General features: G+C 39.8%; 1 protein-coding gene across 1 annotated transcript; it reads right to left on the reverse strand.

Annotated features, from left to right (window-relative positions):
• Positions 1-1,351: 1,351 nt before the first annotated feature.
• LOC116583502 (DDB1- and CUL4-associated factor 12-like protein 2) lies at positions 1,352-2,743 on the reverse strand. Its single transcript, XM_032331579.1, has one exon. The coding sequence runs from the start codon at positions 2,741-2,743 to the stop codon at positions 1,352-1,354; it is 1,392 nt and encodes a 463-aa protein (XP_032187470.1).
• Positions 2,744-16,319: the final 13,576 nt, after the last annotated feature.

The raw sequence follows: 16,319 nt of genomic DNA on the forward strand, positions 1-16,319 counted from the left end.
AGCACAACATGTAATTTTTTCGTAAATAAAAAGGTTTGTTAAATCATCTTAAAAACACAAGATACCTAATTTTCCCAACTTAGAGCAAGTATATTTTGATAAGTTATTCAAGATGTTATTAACTCTTTTAACCTATGATAGTAGCACAAGTTTGCTTTTCAAAAACAAATGTACACAGTTAATGTGTGCACAGCTGATGTTTCAGCTTCAGTTTCTCTCCAGGAAGATTCTGACTTTGATAAATATATTCCTAGAAGAACAACTAAAAAAAAAAATAAAGTGTATATATAAGCATCCAAAAACTTTAACCTAGCACTTAACTGCTAAAATACGAAACGTTTTATTTTTTTCAGCAATACGTCACATACTCAAATCCAGATAAAAGAATTATCCATGTATATAATAAAAAAGTTGTCAATAACGTCCACATTGAACACAACAGCTGACCTTTCTCTGTAAATGGCTACCTAGATAGTGTTACCTAAATTTTAAAGAAATATTCACCCCTCAAAAGTACTTCCCTGATTGTTCTGCACTTACAGGACAGTTTTGATTAACTATGGAATTCTGTAGCATAAATGCTACCGAGGAAAGCAGGACATAATATAGCAGCTTTAACCAAAAAGGCTGAGGGCCTAGAGATACAGATGCTAAATTTAGCTGAATAATCAAAATCGTGATTAATAAGATGAACATCACTGTAAAATTTCTTGTATAAGAAAACATATTTTTAAATATTTTGTGTACCAAAAATATACAAACAAACAGCCAGGTTCCAAAATCCAGGTTCCAAAATCCAAAATGAAACAGGTGCCAAATGGTGGCACCTAGATGTTGTAATGCATTTTCTAGACCAGGGCTAAGCACTTGCCCTGTTATATATATGATGGGTAGTTCCTTCAACTAGTTCAAAAGATACTTTTTAGCACACATTTTCCCCAAATACCATACATATGAAACGTGTACACAACCTGAATATACTGTTGAAATACTGGTAAAAGTGAAGTTAAATTGTAGTGGGAACCATGTCTACATCAGCCTAAAGAAAAAGCATATGCCAACTACTCAGAGAACACAATTAAGGATTAGACAAAATTCTTTGTAAGAGAAGGCAAAAAAGATGGTTGTGTCGGGGTGGAGGGTACAGGAAAATCTTAAAGACAAGTTTTGATTGCCCAAGGATCACTTTCTCTCTCTCTCTCTCTCTCTCTCACACTACGGACAGATAAATTGAACTTCCACCTGGAAGGCGAACATCACACTGAGTTAGAAAGCACAAATGCAGCATGAGGAAGTAAAGTGAGAGGGGACTGGAAGGTAAATCTGGGCACTTTGAAAACAGCAGCCATCCTTAGCTCCAGAGGCCTGCGTAGTTCCCATGGAGGCCTGAAGGGAGAGGTCCCCCAGCCACGAAGAGCTTCATCTCCGGCCAGTTGTAGCAGTGGGTGTAGAGCGCGTTGGGGAACTCGCCAATCCCACCAAAGTAGTTCACCCACAGGTCATCGTGGTTGAGCCAGCCTCTGCCACAGGTGAGTTTGAGCTTCCTTCCTGAGGGCCCAGGAGAGGCGTCCGGGCTGGTTGAGGCCCTCTCCTCCAGGAACTTCTGGGCGCGGATGTCATAGAAGAGCAGGGAGCCATGGCCTGTGCCCACGGTGATGATATGCTGGTAGAAACTCAGCGAGCGCACACCTGTGCCACCCTCTCGGGAGCACAGGGGCCGGATATTCTGCTGACGTTGGCGTGGATCTAAGAAGGAGACATGGGACTGGGAGCCCACCGCGTACAGGGACAACTCATCACAGTACGTCAGGCACACGTTCTCTCGGCAGTAGGGCAGCCTGATGGACAACAGCCTGGACAGAGTGCTGCGGGCTTTCCACAGGTGGAAGTAGCCGTCCAAGGACACCGCTCCCAGCTCCTGGTTCTTGCCGCTGAAGGCCAGAGCCCGCACCTTGCGGTTACTGGGGCTGGTGCTGGACCTGGGGATGGTCTCCATGTCCCTCGGACGGATGTGGGCGTACACAGGGAGACCAGCGTCATTGTGCCAAGCGATGCTGCCATTGAACATGTCGGGATCCATCCGCCACAGCGCCACTGTGCCGTCACGGGAGCCGCTCACAGCCACTGTGTCACTCATCCAGACGATGGTGAAGATCCAGTCCTTGTGGCCATGGCGGTCGCCCAGGCACACGGGGTCCAGGGTGGGCAGCTGGTAGATAGCCAGGCTGTTGGGATTCTCACCCCCAGTGGCCAGAAGGGTCTTGGAAGGATTCAGCTCGATGGCGTGGATACCGCAGGTCGGCTGAGCCCGGGCCAACCAGGGCCCCCGATCCCGCATCAGGGGGATGCGCGTGATCTGACCCGAGTGCACATCTACCACGAAGAGGGTGTTACACTTGGTGCCACACACCACCTGCCTGGCGTTCAGCCACTGCGACGCGAACACCTTGTTGAGGGTGCCCAGGGCCAGCTCGCGCTCCCTCAACAGCTCAGGCAGCTTCTGCACCGCACAGCCTCGCAGCTCGCCCTCTGAGCCCGAGAGCCCGGCGCCGCCCCATGCGCCCACCTCGCGGCCCTTCAGGTAGTGGACCAGCGAGCGTCTAGTTGCCGGCCGCTTCTGCTTCTTGGGCAGCAGCGGCCCCTCTGCGTCAGCCGCCGCGGAGATCTGAGACGACGAGGTTGCGGCGCCCGCTTGGATCGCGGGTGCTTTCCGCTTCCTGCTACCTGTTTGCTGCGGGGCCATAGTGGGCGGCGGGCGAGTGGCGGCGGCGGCGCGGCGGCGGCGGCGGCGGCGGCGCGTGGCACCCGTGTCGGCCGTGGCGGCGGCGGGGACCGCGGCGCCTCCGCGTTAGCCGAGAGGTCTGGCTCTCAGGGGCCAGGAGGCGGGCGTGACCGCAGGGCACGGAGCCTACCGAGTCCCGGGCGCGGCAGCGACGAAAGAGGAGAGGGCGGCGGGGGCGGGGGCGGCGGGCCGGGCGTGGAACGCGGGCCCGAGGGAGCGGGGCGAGGGCGGATCGCGGGCGGATCGCGAAAGGAGTGCAGCTACAAGGGCGGCGGCGGCCGGGATCTAGGCGAGGGCGGGAAGTGCGGCTGGCGGGGCGGCTGGAGCGAAGTCTGAGTGGGACAAGGACGATGCTGGGGGACCCAGTGTGAGGGGGCGGAGGCAGCAGGAGGAGCCGATCTAGAGCTAGCGAGGGGCGCAGGGTAGCACACGCCAGGCTGGGAGGGGTCGGAGAGGGGCGAGAAGTGGGGGGAATGGAGCCCGCGGTGGGGAAACTCACCCAGGGCCAGCGCTCCCGGATCCCCAGCCGGCTTCCGAGGACACATCCTAGTGCGCCTGCCCAGGACCTCTTGCTATCTGACTCCAGGGGTTTCACTATCCTCAGGATAGCAACCAACTAGCCTTCTTAAAATCCCTACTTAAAATCTGAAAGCCAAAATAAAGTCAAATATGAAGCTAGAAGGAGCTCCAACAATTATGCTATATGCCCAAACGCGTGCTTAGTGCAATCCTAGGAGATCCTTTGCGGTAATTAGTCTTCAAACTTGGCAAAGAATGGGGATGTTTAGCAGAGGCTGGGAGACCCATCTCTTAGGTCTGTCCTTGCAGCATACTTGTTTCAGCCCCTTCTTTGGGAGTGTGTTATAAATTTTCAAACAATTTCTTCTTAATTCCCAAATTGAGGTCCCTGAGTTTCCACACCATAATCCCTAAGGGGTGTGTTCCAAATGTAGTTGCCTGGGCTGCATTTCCTGCTGGAGGTAAAGTGAGGACCCTGTGGTCCAGGGCAGCCTCGGGAACCTTGAGGACTGCATTGAAGATGCCGGTGGGGGCTGGGGATAAGACAAGGGTGTTCCTCCATGGTTTGGAGGTCTCTTGAACCCCAGAGAGGAACCCTGGAGTGCTGTAGAAGAGATATAGGAGAGGCATACCTCTTTCACTGCTCCAGGGAGGAAAGAAAGGTTCAGTCCCCACGGTCAGTCCCAGAAGGAATCCCACGTGCCTGGGCATAGACTTGTCTTGCATGGGATGGCCCCTGGGGTATGGGAGTGAGGGGAGGAATTCATGGATTTCCATAGGCACAGATGGGGAAGAACTTTCCAGAAGGACGTAACCACATAGACACAACTATGAAGTGTGGTTATTCAGATTATGGATTTAGCAGCTTCAGAATTTGGATGCTCCATAGCTGGGTTTGCAGCTTCAGAGCAACCAATTTGGCTGGCAAAGCCTATATTTAGACATGCTCAATTGCATAGTGACATGAGAGACTGGTAGCTGATATCAACTCTGCAGACACCCCCGTCTTCTTCCCAAAACTTTGTTTGCTGAGTGGGTGAATGTGAGGAGGTGAATTAACTTTTCTGATCAATCAAGGGAGAGCATGGGAGTTACTTTGTTGTTGTTTTTCTCCTCCTTCTGCGAGCCCTTTTGCACCTTCACCTCAAATGCAGACTCCAAGAACAAAAACCATAGGCCCTTTGCACCACTGCCATCCAGCTGATACATACCAATACAGACACCTCTCCCATATTCCTCCCTATGTTTAATGCCCTAACAGAAGAGTGAGGGTGGTGGAGAAGGAGTGACAATGAAAAACATGTTGACCAATTCATAATTAGAACTCATATTACTAGACAATAAATGACTACAAATTAATTTAATTTACCATAATGTTTTATTTTTAATTCCACTGAAGAACAATGGATGTTATATAGTAAGACTTCATGGCATACTTTTTACCATTGTAAAGGCTGAACATTTGGGAGATTGATAGATACAGATACGTATAGATTGCTAATATAGATATATTTCAATTGTAAAAGTAAATAATTCTTATAACATTTATTATTTATTGAGAGCCTATTTGTGTCATTGGCTGGAGGACTGTGCTAAACATTTCAAATGCACATTCAGCTTCACAATAACTTTGTATGGCAGGTTCTATTTTTATAGCCATATTTTAAAATGAGGGGACTAAGGCTCGGTAAGACTAATAACTCCCCCATGGTCACATAGCTAGTAAATGGTAAAGACATGTTGTGGAATCCATGTCTGACTCCAAAGCTTTGAAGACTAATAAATGCCGTATATTATTCAATAAGTACAATTTTTCTATTTCCATCTCTTTAAAAACCATGTAAACTGTCCCTGTGATGGAAATTTTAGAGATGTTTCATCCTGTGCACTTTTGAAACATGGTCAGAATTCCTAAAATAAAGGAATAAATACTGAATGCCTCTTATATATAACACTCCAAATTATACATAAAGGCAAAATATGATTAATGAGATATATTTTCTTTTTTTACAAATTCTTTTTAACTAATATGAAATATAATAATATGTGCCTACATTGTTGTAAAAATAACATCTGTATAAATAGTCTAGGCATTCTGTCTCTCCCAATTCTTTGATAATATAATTATGTAATATTTATGTATAATGTGTTTATAGTCACTGTTCAGATTACTATTTTGTATTGATAAATGAGGTGTGATAATTTCATCTAAAATATTGGGTATTGGGGCGCCTGGGTGGCTCAGTGGGTTAAGCCGCTGCCTTCGGCTCAGGTCATGATCTCAGGGTCCTGGGATCGAGTCCCGCATCGGGTTCTCTGCTCCGCGGGGAGCCTGCTTCCTCCTCTCTCTCTCTCTGCCTGCCTCTCTGCCTACTTGTGATCTCTCTGTGTCAAATGAATAAATAAAATCTTTAAAAAAATAAAATAAAATAAAATAAAATAAAATATTGGGTATTATATGTAAACAGTGAATTTTGGAACCTTACATCAAAAACTAGTGCTGTACTGTATGATGACTAACATAAAATAATAAAGAAATAAAAATACAGTATATGCAACACATTTAACTTATGTCTATACTTCCAAATTTTTCTGAGTTTTTAATTTAAAGATGTAAGATTTACAGACCAGAGTCAAGTGATATAGATAAATTTAGAGTGTTGTGTATCAGCTTGCAAATTTGAACCTTCATTATTGGTATCTGATTACTTCCATTTTTAGGAAACCACAATGTCTGCTAAAACCTGAAGTTATACACAGTACATTTATAGTTAAAGTAGTATATGAAATGACATGATAAAATTTCAGGTGTCTGCATGGTCTCCTGAGTGTCAGGGTCTCTATTAGGTATTTTTGTTACCTATGAGGGCCATAGCGTATAAGTGCAAAAATCTTGTTAGTCATTACTAGTTTATTTCTGTATTTGTTACTGCTTTTTGCTACTAACACACCCCTGGATAAATTTGTATTAGCCATACCTATTTCCCCTACAGATTCCCCTCCACTGGGTGAGGACTTATATGAGTGGTTTCAGACCACTGTCTTATCCTATTCTCTAGTTACTTCATATTTTTAAAATGTTATTTTCTTAATCAGATTACAAAGTCCTCACGGATTTATGTAACATTTCCTACTTCATTCATACCACCGTATAGTTCTAGATATGCACTAAATGGTTTATAAAACTTGTAATTATCCTGTTAATAAACTAATAAAGGAGAGAAAGCAAAATGAAATATCAAAAAGTGGAAGTAAGATCTTTCTAAATCAAATTACTTGAGTTGTAAAAATGAAGGATTTTAGTTGATTTGTAATAATGCCACATAATTTGTTTGAAGTTATCCTCTAGATAATATAAATAACTTCAAAAAAGTTATGTGACATTATTCTATTTGGAATATTTATATTTATATAAATATTTATTTATTTATATTTATATAAATATATATATTATTTATATTTATATATTTATATTTATATTTATATGTTTCTTTTCAGCTTATTGGACAATTTTATCAACTGTGTCTGTCCAGCTTTCTAATCTCTGAATGAAAAAAAAAAAGGTCTATTTAGTCAGTAAACAAGTTAGGTTACTAATTTAAAATTAGTTAAGGCAGAAGATTTATTTCACTATGGTAGCATGAATATAAGTTTGGCTATTAGGTATGATTCAAATTATTCTGAAAATATTACTAATTTTAGCCTCAAAGCTAAAAGAGAAAGAGAAAAGTGGGATAATAGTAGAACAGATGGGCCAGTAACTAGTCTTTTTGTAGAAATATTCAATTATGAAAGTTTATTTTATGTATTCTTCTATACAAAAATAGATTTTATGAATATAGACTTAATAGATTGGAACAGATTCTCAGGTACAAAGGCATCTGGCTTCAGAAATGGGATTATATAATCATTTCTGATGTATTGTGTAATGATATAAAATAAGGGGCTCCTTAACAGTATTTTTGACATCTTGTCTTCATTTGAATGTACAGACCTTGGATTATCTTTATCAATAAATATAAAACCCTAAAAATAAAATATAGTTAATTAAGCTTATTTTAAAACAATATATAATAATGATACCCTGTTATTTATAATATACATAAGGCAAACTACTCTTGAATTATTACATTGGATAAATTTTCACCTAGTCTCTAATTATAATACAGTCCTACAATTTCAAGCTGTGATCTTGTCAAGTTTCCTAAGATAAGCAGCTGTGAAGGCTTCCTCCAAACCTCATTTTGCAGAAACTGGTAGAGATGACTCAGCAGGCTATGTTTTCCCTACCAAGGCACTACTAAAGTCATATGGTGTCAGATGGGGGAATAAAGGAAAGAGTTATCACATTATTTAATTTACTGGAAACAGAATCATAGGGAAGAAGGTAATTTTGATTCCATGACCTCTGTTTTGCCCTACCCTTTTCCAGCTTCTCTAAGAGGAAGGAATGCGTCAGAGCCCAAACTTGGTCTTTGTTTAATAAGAGAGCAGATTCAGTGCCATTATTTGTTTTATGGAAGGCACAACAGTGCATTCATTGGTCAAAGGAGTAGACTTCAGAGCCACATAATGTGGTTTGGATTCTAGTTCTATGGTTTGCTAGCCTTGGAACTGGGTCAGTTAGTATATACCCTTTGCATTTTGTCCCTTACCTATATATGTCCCTTACCTATATAATATCACCTGTGCTCTGAGGTTTTTCTGATGATTAAAAAGTGTTTAAATAAATAGAATAATGTCACATAACTTGTTTGAAGTTATTTATATTATCTAGAGGATAACTTCAAACACACACACACGGAACATGTAAACCCTAATGGCTTTCCCTTACTTAGCTTTACAAGTATAACTTGGTTATGGTAATGAGGGTTTTTGAGTGCACACTGCAGTACAATGCACACTTACCATTACCAAAGTCTAGTACATGCAGGGATACAATGTTTGCAGAGGTAGCTTTTTGTATACTCATGTATAGCTCACCATTCCTTATTATCTTTCCAGTCTATAGATAAATATTTACATGGGATTATATTAGATTATCAAGGGATAGTTTGGAAGGTTTTGTTCTGTGAACCAGCCATTATAGGATTCCTCCTGCCAATAGATACTGATATCAAAATAAATATGCATCCCTGTACAAAGAGTAGATCTTTGTTTAGATTTAGGGCTTTTTCCACCTCCTGATTGTAGTTAAATTGGACAGAAGTGACTGAAAAAAACTATGTTGATTATGTTCTAATGTCAGATAAGGTACATAAAGAAGGCATGAATGAGATTATGCCTCTAAAGTTCATTGACAAATAATTCTATTCCATGTTCTGTAGTGCCTTAATTTGATACAGATGCTGAGTCATTATTTTTCCTAACTTAGACACCAACTTACTCCTAACTTCAACTCCACCATATATACAAATTTCTTCTAATTCTTTATCTTTACCCTGAATTGACATGTCCAACTTCCTATTTGGTATCAAAACAGAACTTCACATTCAGCATGTATAAACTCAAGGTCTTGATTTTGACCCCCACACTCCTGAACTTTGATTGCCTCTTATCTTTTTTTAAGTATATTGCTTCCTATCTTAATGAATAGTACCACCATCCATCCAGATGTGCAAACTAGAGTCCTAAGAATTATTCTTGACATACAATGCTTTCTTATAATTCAGGCCCAGTGTCCTTCTCATAACAGTTTCAAATCAACTCAGTTCTCACTCTCTCCATTACTACCATCTTTTCCTAAGCCACTATTTTGGCTTGACAAGTAATGGCTTCCTAACTGATTTTCCTACAACCATTTTTGCTTTCTTCCATTCAGTTTTCCACACTGCAGTTAGAGTGGTGTTTCAAAAATGCAAATATAGTCATGTCACTGTACTGATTTAAACAAACCAATGCTACTTTCTTAGGATAAAGACCCAAATTATTTTTTTTAATTTTTAAAATTTATTTTCATTGTTCCAGAATTCATTGTTTATGCACAATACCCAGTGCTCCATGCAATACGTGCCCTCCATAATACCCACCACCAGGCTCAAATTCTTTTTTTTTTTTTTAAGATTTTCATTTTATTTATTTGACAGACAGAGATCACAAGTAGGCAGAGTCAGGCAGAGAGAGAAGGAGGGAAAGCAGGCTCCCCGCTGAGCAGAGAGCCCGATGTAGGGCTCGATCCCAGGACTGTGGGATCATGACCTGAGCCGAAGGCAGAGGCTTTAACCCACTGAGCCACCCAGGTGCCCCACAAGGCTCAAATTCTTAATGCAACTTATAAGGCCCAGCATATGACCTATTTTCTCCAGCCACATTTTTACCTTCTTCTCATTACTTTTCCTGTTCCAGACACTCTAACCATTTTAAACTTCATCAATTTATATTATATAACTTCATGCCTTGGATCCTTTCTTGCATGTTGCTTTCTGTGACTGGAATGCTTTCTATCTGTGGTGTCTCCCTGCCTTTTACCGTACACAGGAACCTTACCTTGCTAACTCCTTAACTTTCAGATTTTAGTTAAGGTGTCACTTTCTTAAGGAAACCCTTTTTGAGTCCTCAGGCTCGGTCAGGTCTATCATACATAGAGATCCCCTTAACTTTATTTTAATGGAATTTACCACAGGTGAAATTGCATGGTTATTTCTGTGATGCTTTGTTTAATATCCCTATCTACCAAAAGAGTAAACAAAAACTCCAAGAGGACAGAAGAAGTATCCATTGTGCTCACCACTGTATCGCCAGTATCTAGCATATCATAGAAACAATCAGTATTTGCTGAATAATGCTGACTGAAATTTTAGAGACCTTGGATCTCTGTTTAACTGATAAAACAGAAACCAGCTCTTCATGCTATTTGATCAACCACCTCTAATTTAACACAGCTTAAAGGGAAGAACTTTTGTTACCTTCAAGTCATATCTAAAAAGTTACCCCCATTATGATAACCTCTTTGACTGCCAGGTACGTTTGAGGGCTTTTGTACAATAGTACACACTTCCCTTATGGCACTTAACATTCTTCATTGCAGGGATTGGCTTGTCTAATTCTAAAGTAAGTGCAAACTCCTTTGAAGTAGGAATATTTTAAAAAACATATTTAGATTCCTAGAACCTATCACAGTACGTGGCATATAGATGGCCCATACACATTTGCTGAATGAATGAACAAATGAATTCGGCTTTTATCCAAACCCTTGCTAATAAAATGTAGTAGCATTCTGAAGCCTGATTCATGTAATTTCAGTTTTATTCTTGAATTAGCTCAGGCCACCAGACGTCCTGGATCACAGGATCCTATTAGCTCAATATTTGCTGGATCAGTTTCACTCACTTGCACTTTAATGTTACAGTTTAGGCAGTTATCAAAGGCCATTTAAAAAAGATCCAAACAGCTATACGGATATCGCTTCTGCATTTATTGTAAATCTGTTATGAAGGGCATTGTTTATCATATTGTTCAATGTCCCCTTTCTACAATGTCACACTTAAAATTAATTTTATAATTTAATGCCAAATCTTTTATCTCTGTGGAATTATTATGTTTTATCCCTTCTGACCATGAGAAATATATGAGTGCAAACTATGAAGTCAGAGAGTTCTTGATTTGAATCTTGGCTCCACTTAGGAGTTTAGTTTTGTGACACTAGACAAGATAGTTTTACCAACCTTAGTAACTTCCCCTGTGAAATGAGAATAATACCTATTCTCCATGGTTGGAGTGAAGATAGGTATTGTTTCAAAGCACCTCACAAAGTTTCTGGTACATTATACGTGTTCAGTATATGGTAACAATAATTTACTTCCCCTGTCTTGGCTGCTAGGAAGCACAAACACAAACGTGATATTAATCATAGCAACTATATAAACCTTTCCACCTTTTCTTTCTTGATCCTTCCTGATTGTGATTTTTTGAATTTTATTCTTTTTTTAACTAAGTTTTTAATTTTAATTCCTATATAGTTAACATACAATGTTATATTAGTTTCAAGTGTACACTATAGCAATTTAACAATTCTATACACTATTCAGTTCTCATGATGAGTATTCCCTTTAATCCCTCTCCTAGTTCACGTATCCCCCTGCACATCCCCCCATAGAAATCATCAGTTTATTCTCTGTATTTAAAAGTCTACTTATTAAAAATAAGAAGTCTACTTATTGGTTTGTCTCTTATTTTCCCCTTGTTCATTTGTTTGGTTTCTTAAGTTACACATAATAGTGAAATCATATGATATTTATCTTTCTCTGATTGATCTATTTCACTTAGCACTATACTCTTTACCTCTATCCATGTGCTTGCAAGTGGCAAGATTTCATTCTTTTTTATGAGTGAATAATATTCCACTGTATACAGATACCACATTTCTTTATCCATTCATCCATCAATGTTGAATTTTATTCTTAAAATCAACCTCAGTTAATTATGGAAATAAGGCATATAAAACATAAATATTCCCTAATTGAATACACAAATGCATATATATAAATATATAAATGTTTTATAACTGCATAAAATAAAAATGAATTATTACCTGTGAGCTCTGAGCAACAAAAACCATTAGTTTTCTTATAACTCTAAAGTTATAATTATCATAGACTGATGTAGAGTAGTAAATGTTGAATTTATGGGACATGGAAGAAAACCCCAATATTTCTATAAGTTCCCCCACTTTAGGTACCACAATATCGTAAATACTACAAGTAGAGTTCCTCTCCCAGCTGGTCATGAATATACATGAAAATGTTATTGACTTGTTATCATCAATAATAATAGAATCAACAATAGGAAGGATTGCTTAGAAGAAAAGGACATGAAGAAAATAACAATAGAAGGAGAAGAAAATGGTTAAAATATTTTAAGAAGAAAAAATTAGAAAATTTGGGGAGATCACAGAATATTGACTTTGCTTATATCCTAATTTCCTTCAGGTTGCCCTTATAATACTATTCTTCAAGAAGCAACTTAAAGACTAAACAATCACTTTACAATATGTCATCTGACTAAAGAGACATATTATAGAACATGCATTTGAGTTTATCACAGATATATTTGTGGGGGAAAACGAGTTTTGAAAAGTGGGCAAGATGATAAGGCAATAAGGTAGTTGGAAATGTGAATGATTAATAACTAATGATTGCATTTATTTTATAATGATTTATTACATGCATATGATATGCTAAGAAGGTATTAGATATTGGGAAATACAAATATTTATGAGACATAAAATCTTTCCCTTCAATGAATTGCCATTCTAGTGTGATAAAAAGATAAATGGAAGGTTCAGGAAAAGAGGCCAAGTTTATTCACCAGACACTTATATGGATAACTATTATGTATCGGGATCTTTTCAAGGACCTAGTCACTGTATATATTTTAAATTAGAATTTGTCATTCACATGTATTTGCATATATTTAAAAATATACACATCTTATATTTAATTATAATAGCCTCTGTGTTTTTTTTAAAGACTTTATTTATTTATTTGACAGACAGAGATCACAAGCAGGCAGAGAGAGGAAGGTGGAGAGAGAGGAGGAGCAGAGAGCCTGATGCGGGGCTCGATCCCAGGACCCTGGGATCATGACCCGAGCCGAAGGCAGAGGCTTAACCCACTGAGCCACCCAGGCTCCCCTGGTTTTTGATAACCTATGTTGCATTATGGTTTTACATATATTGTTGCTGTTATTCACAACAAATCTGCATAATAAAGGGCATTCTTTCAACTTTACAGATGAAGGCACTGAGGTGAACTATTTCATAGGTGAACTTATTTCAGGTGAACTGAAATAGCTAATTAGTAGAGATGAGATTGCAACCGATGGTCATGCCTTTTCCCCTATTGCACTGTGTCTACTACAATATTCTTTTCTTAGCCTTTGCCAGGGCAAAAAAAAAAAAAAAAGGGTGGGGGTAAGTGCGGCATGAGGATGGGATCAAGCGAGACAATATGCTCCAGTCCCAGTGCATGACTTCTGATAGATTTGGAGAGCTACCAAAACCTGTTCTGGTCCCCAGACCTTCCTACTTTGCCCTGTCAGCATTTGCTAGGTATGGTAAGTAACCTCTAAGGTGGCTCCTAATGATCCCTGTCTCCTAGTTTCCATACCCTTATGTAATCTCCTCCTCTTGCATTGAACTGCCCAATAGAGTATTCTATAGTAACTCCTAGAATATGGCAAGATAATGGTATGTCACTTCCCTGAAAGACTGACATTCCTCTCTATGCCCCCACCATCCCTCTCTTATTCTTTCACTAGTTATCTCTGAGAGAATGCCAGATGCATATTGTGAATTTGCCTTATGAAGAGACCCACTTGGTAAAGTGTTGAAGTCAAACTGCCTACAGCCACATGGGTGAGCTTGAAAGTGGATTTCTCCTCCCCTGCCCTAGATAGGCTATGGGATGAGTCCACAGCACTGGTTGAGATCTTGATTGCAGCCTGATGAAAGACCCTGAGCTGTAGAGACCCAGATAAGCTATGCCCAAATTTTTCTGATCTACAAAAATTGTGAGATAATAAATTTGTTTTATTTTAAGTTACTATCTTTTGGGGTAATTCGTTCCACAACAATAAATAATGTATACATTAGGGAACTAATGTTTCCCAGATTTGTAAATAGTTGATTCATCAAGAATGATGGCTGGGCATTGACTCAACACAGTACAAGACTTGAGTTCTTGAAACATTAAAATATTTGCTACGTATTTAAGAAGCACCTGACCCATAATCTATCATTTTAGTTCTTCAAAACAACTCTATGAAAATACTATATTCAACCTCATTTGGCTAATGATGTAACTAAGATACAGAGTTTTCCAAGTTTGTACAGCCAGTGAAGTAGCAAAGCATTGATTGTATCAAATACTGTGACTCTGGAGTGAGCTTTCTTAAACAGTCAGCCATATTGTCTCAACTATATTTTATATTCTCAGTATATTTCCTAGAGGTTTCCTAGGTGGTTCTGTCTCTCCCAGTTTTTTAAATAAGGAAATGAAAGGAATATTGATCAAATTTATAGGTAAAATTGAACTGGAAAGTAGAGTGCATATTATACCTAACAGAAATAAATAGATATAGATATAGATGATATATAGATATATAGATAAATAAATTGGGGCACTTTCCCACATCTAGCATGGCTACACTTAATGGGGATATGCACTATATTTCCATATTTAAAATATTTAAGTGTAGGGTGCCTGGGTGGCTCAGTGGGTTAAGCCGCTGCCTTCGGCTCAGGTCATGATCTCAGGGTCCTGGGATCGAGTCCCACATCGGGCTCTCTGCTCAGCGGGGAGTCTGCTTCCCTCTCTCTCTCTGCCTGCCTGTCTATTTGTGATCTCTCTCTGTAAAATAAATAAATAGAATTTAAAAAAAATATATTTAAGTGTAAAATGGAAGCAATGTATCTTCACACTTAGAAACTTTGGGATTTTATTTGATAGTAAGTTCAATGAGTGAATGGTCCTCTGATTTTAGGCTATAATAATAGAAGTGTAGTACATAGACTGAAGCAAGAGATAATTTTACTCCTTATAAGTAGGTTAGATTATATGTGAGGTGCCACAATTATAATTGGCCGCCTTATTGATCCACTAGAAGGATGCATTATCAGGACATTGTTGGGGGTGCTGCTTGCCCCCAAAGGGACACTTGGAGAACTTGAAGGTGTGCTTTTTTGTCTTAAAGTTTAGTTGTACCTGACATACTGCAAGCACTTTATTTTATAATAAATTTTTTTTATTGCATTTGCTAAAGAAATACATATTTTTTTATGGATTATGTGTCTAGGTAGGCTTTATTATTTATGAATTTGAATTCAGTGAAGGGGATGTTGCAAAATATGATCATTAGATCTGAAGAGCTTGCTAAGAACAGCACTGGTACATATTTAGGGTAAATGAGCGGGGTGGTGAGAAGACCTGAAACCATATCATTTTGGAAACTGTGGGAGGAGTTGAGGTCGTGTGAAAAGGAAAGAATAATGTTACTTTAGGGTAGCATGACAGTTATTTTAAATATTGGTGGCTTATCCTCCAGAATAGATACTAGAATTGTTTTATGTTTTTCTAAGAGCTAAAATGAGACAAAGGATGGAAATTTCAGAGGGAAGATTTTAGTGAGATAGAAGGGAGACATAAACAAGGCATTCTTTGATAGAATAGACACTTTCACATGGTTGAATTGCAAGTCACTACATGTAGTCAAGTACTATCTGCTTGAGCAAATAGTACATGTGAAATATTCAATGAAAATGTGTTAAGTAAATAAATAAATTTCATATAAAGGAGTCAAGCATTAGATAGGTCATTTGAATTAAGATAAACTCTAAGGAGAGAAGTCAAGATGGTGGAGAAGTAGCAGGCTGAGGCTACATCAGGTAGCAGGAGATCAGCTAGATAGCTTATCTATACATTGCAAACACCTACAAATCCAATGGGAGATCAAAGAGAAGAATAACAGCAAATCTAGAAACAGAAAATCAACCACTTTCTGAAAGGTAGGACTGGAGAAGTGACTCCAAAGCGACAGGAAGATAGACCATGAGGGGAGGGGCTGGCTCCCAGCAAGCATCGGAGCAACAAAATCGAGACTTTTTAAAAGTCTGTTCCACTGAGGGACATCACTCCAGAGGCTAAACCGGGATGAAGTCCACACGGGGTCAGCGTGGCCTCAGGTCCTGTGGGTCACAGAAGGATCAGGGGTGTCTGAGTGTTGCAGAGCTTGCAGGTATTAGAATGGGGAAGCCGGCTACAGAGATGAAGATGAGGAGTGAGCTCTCAGCTTGGGGTTACCTTGAACCTGTCTCAGCCTGGGTGAGCTCAGAGCGCACCCAGAGGCCAGGGAGATAAGAGTTATTGGGGGCTATTCTCTGAGGGCGCACTGAGGAGTAGGGCCCCGAGCATTCAGCTCCTCTGGGCCAGAGACTAGGAGGTGGCCATTTTCATTCCCATCCTCTGGAACTCTATGGAAAGCATTCAGGGAACAAAAGCTCCCAAAAGCCAACCCGAGAGGA

This window comes from Mustela erminea, chromosome X (genome assembly GCF_009829155.1).
Source record: "Mustela erminea isolate mMusErm1 chromosome X, mMusErm1.Pri, whole genome shotgun sequence".
NCBI lineage: Eukaryota > Metazoa > Chordata > Mammalia > Carnivora > Mustelidae > Mustela > Mustela erminea.

Coding starts and splice junctions, on each gene's coding strand:
- LOC116583502 (XM_032331579.1), bottom strand. CDS start 2,743: ATGGCCCCGCAGCAAACAGGTAGCAGGAAGCGGAAAGCACCCGCGATC.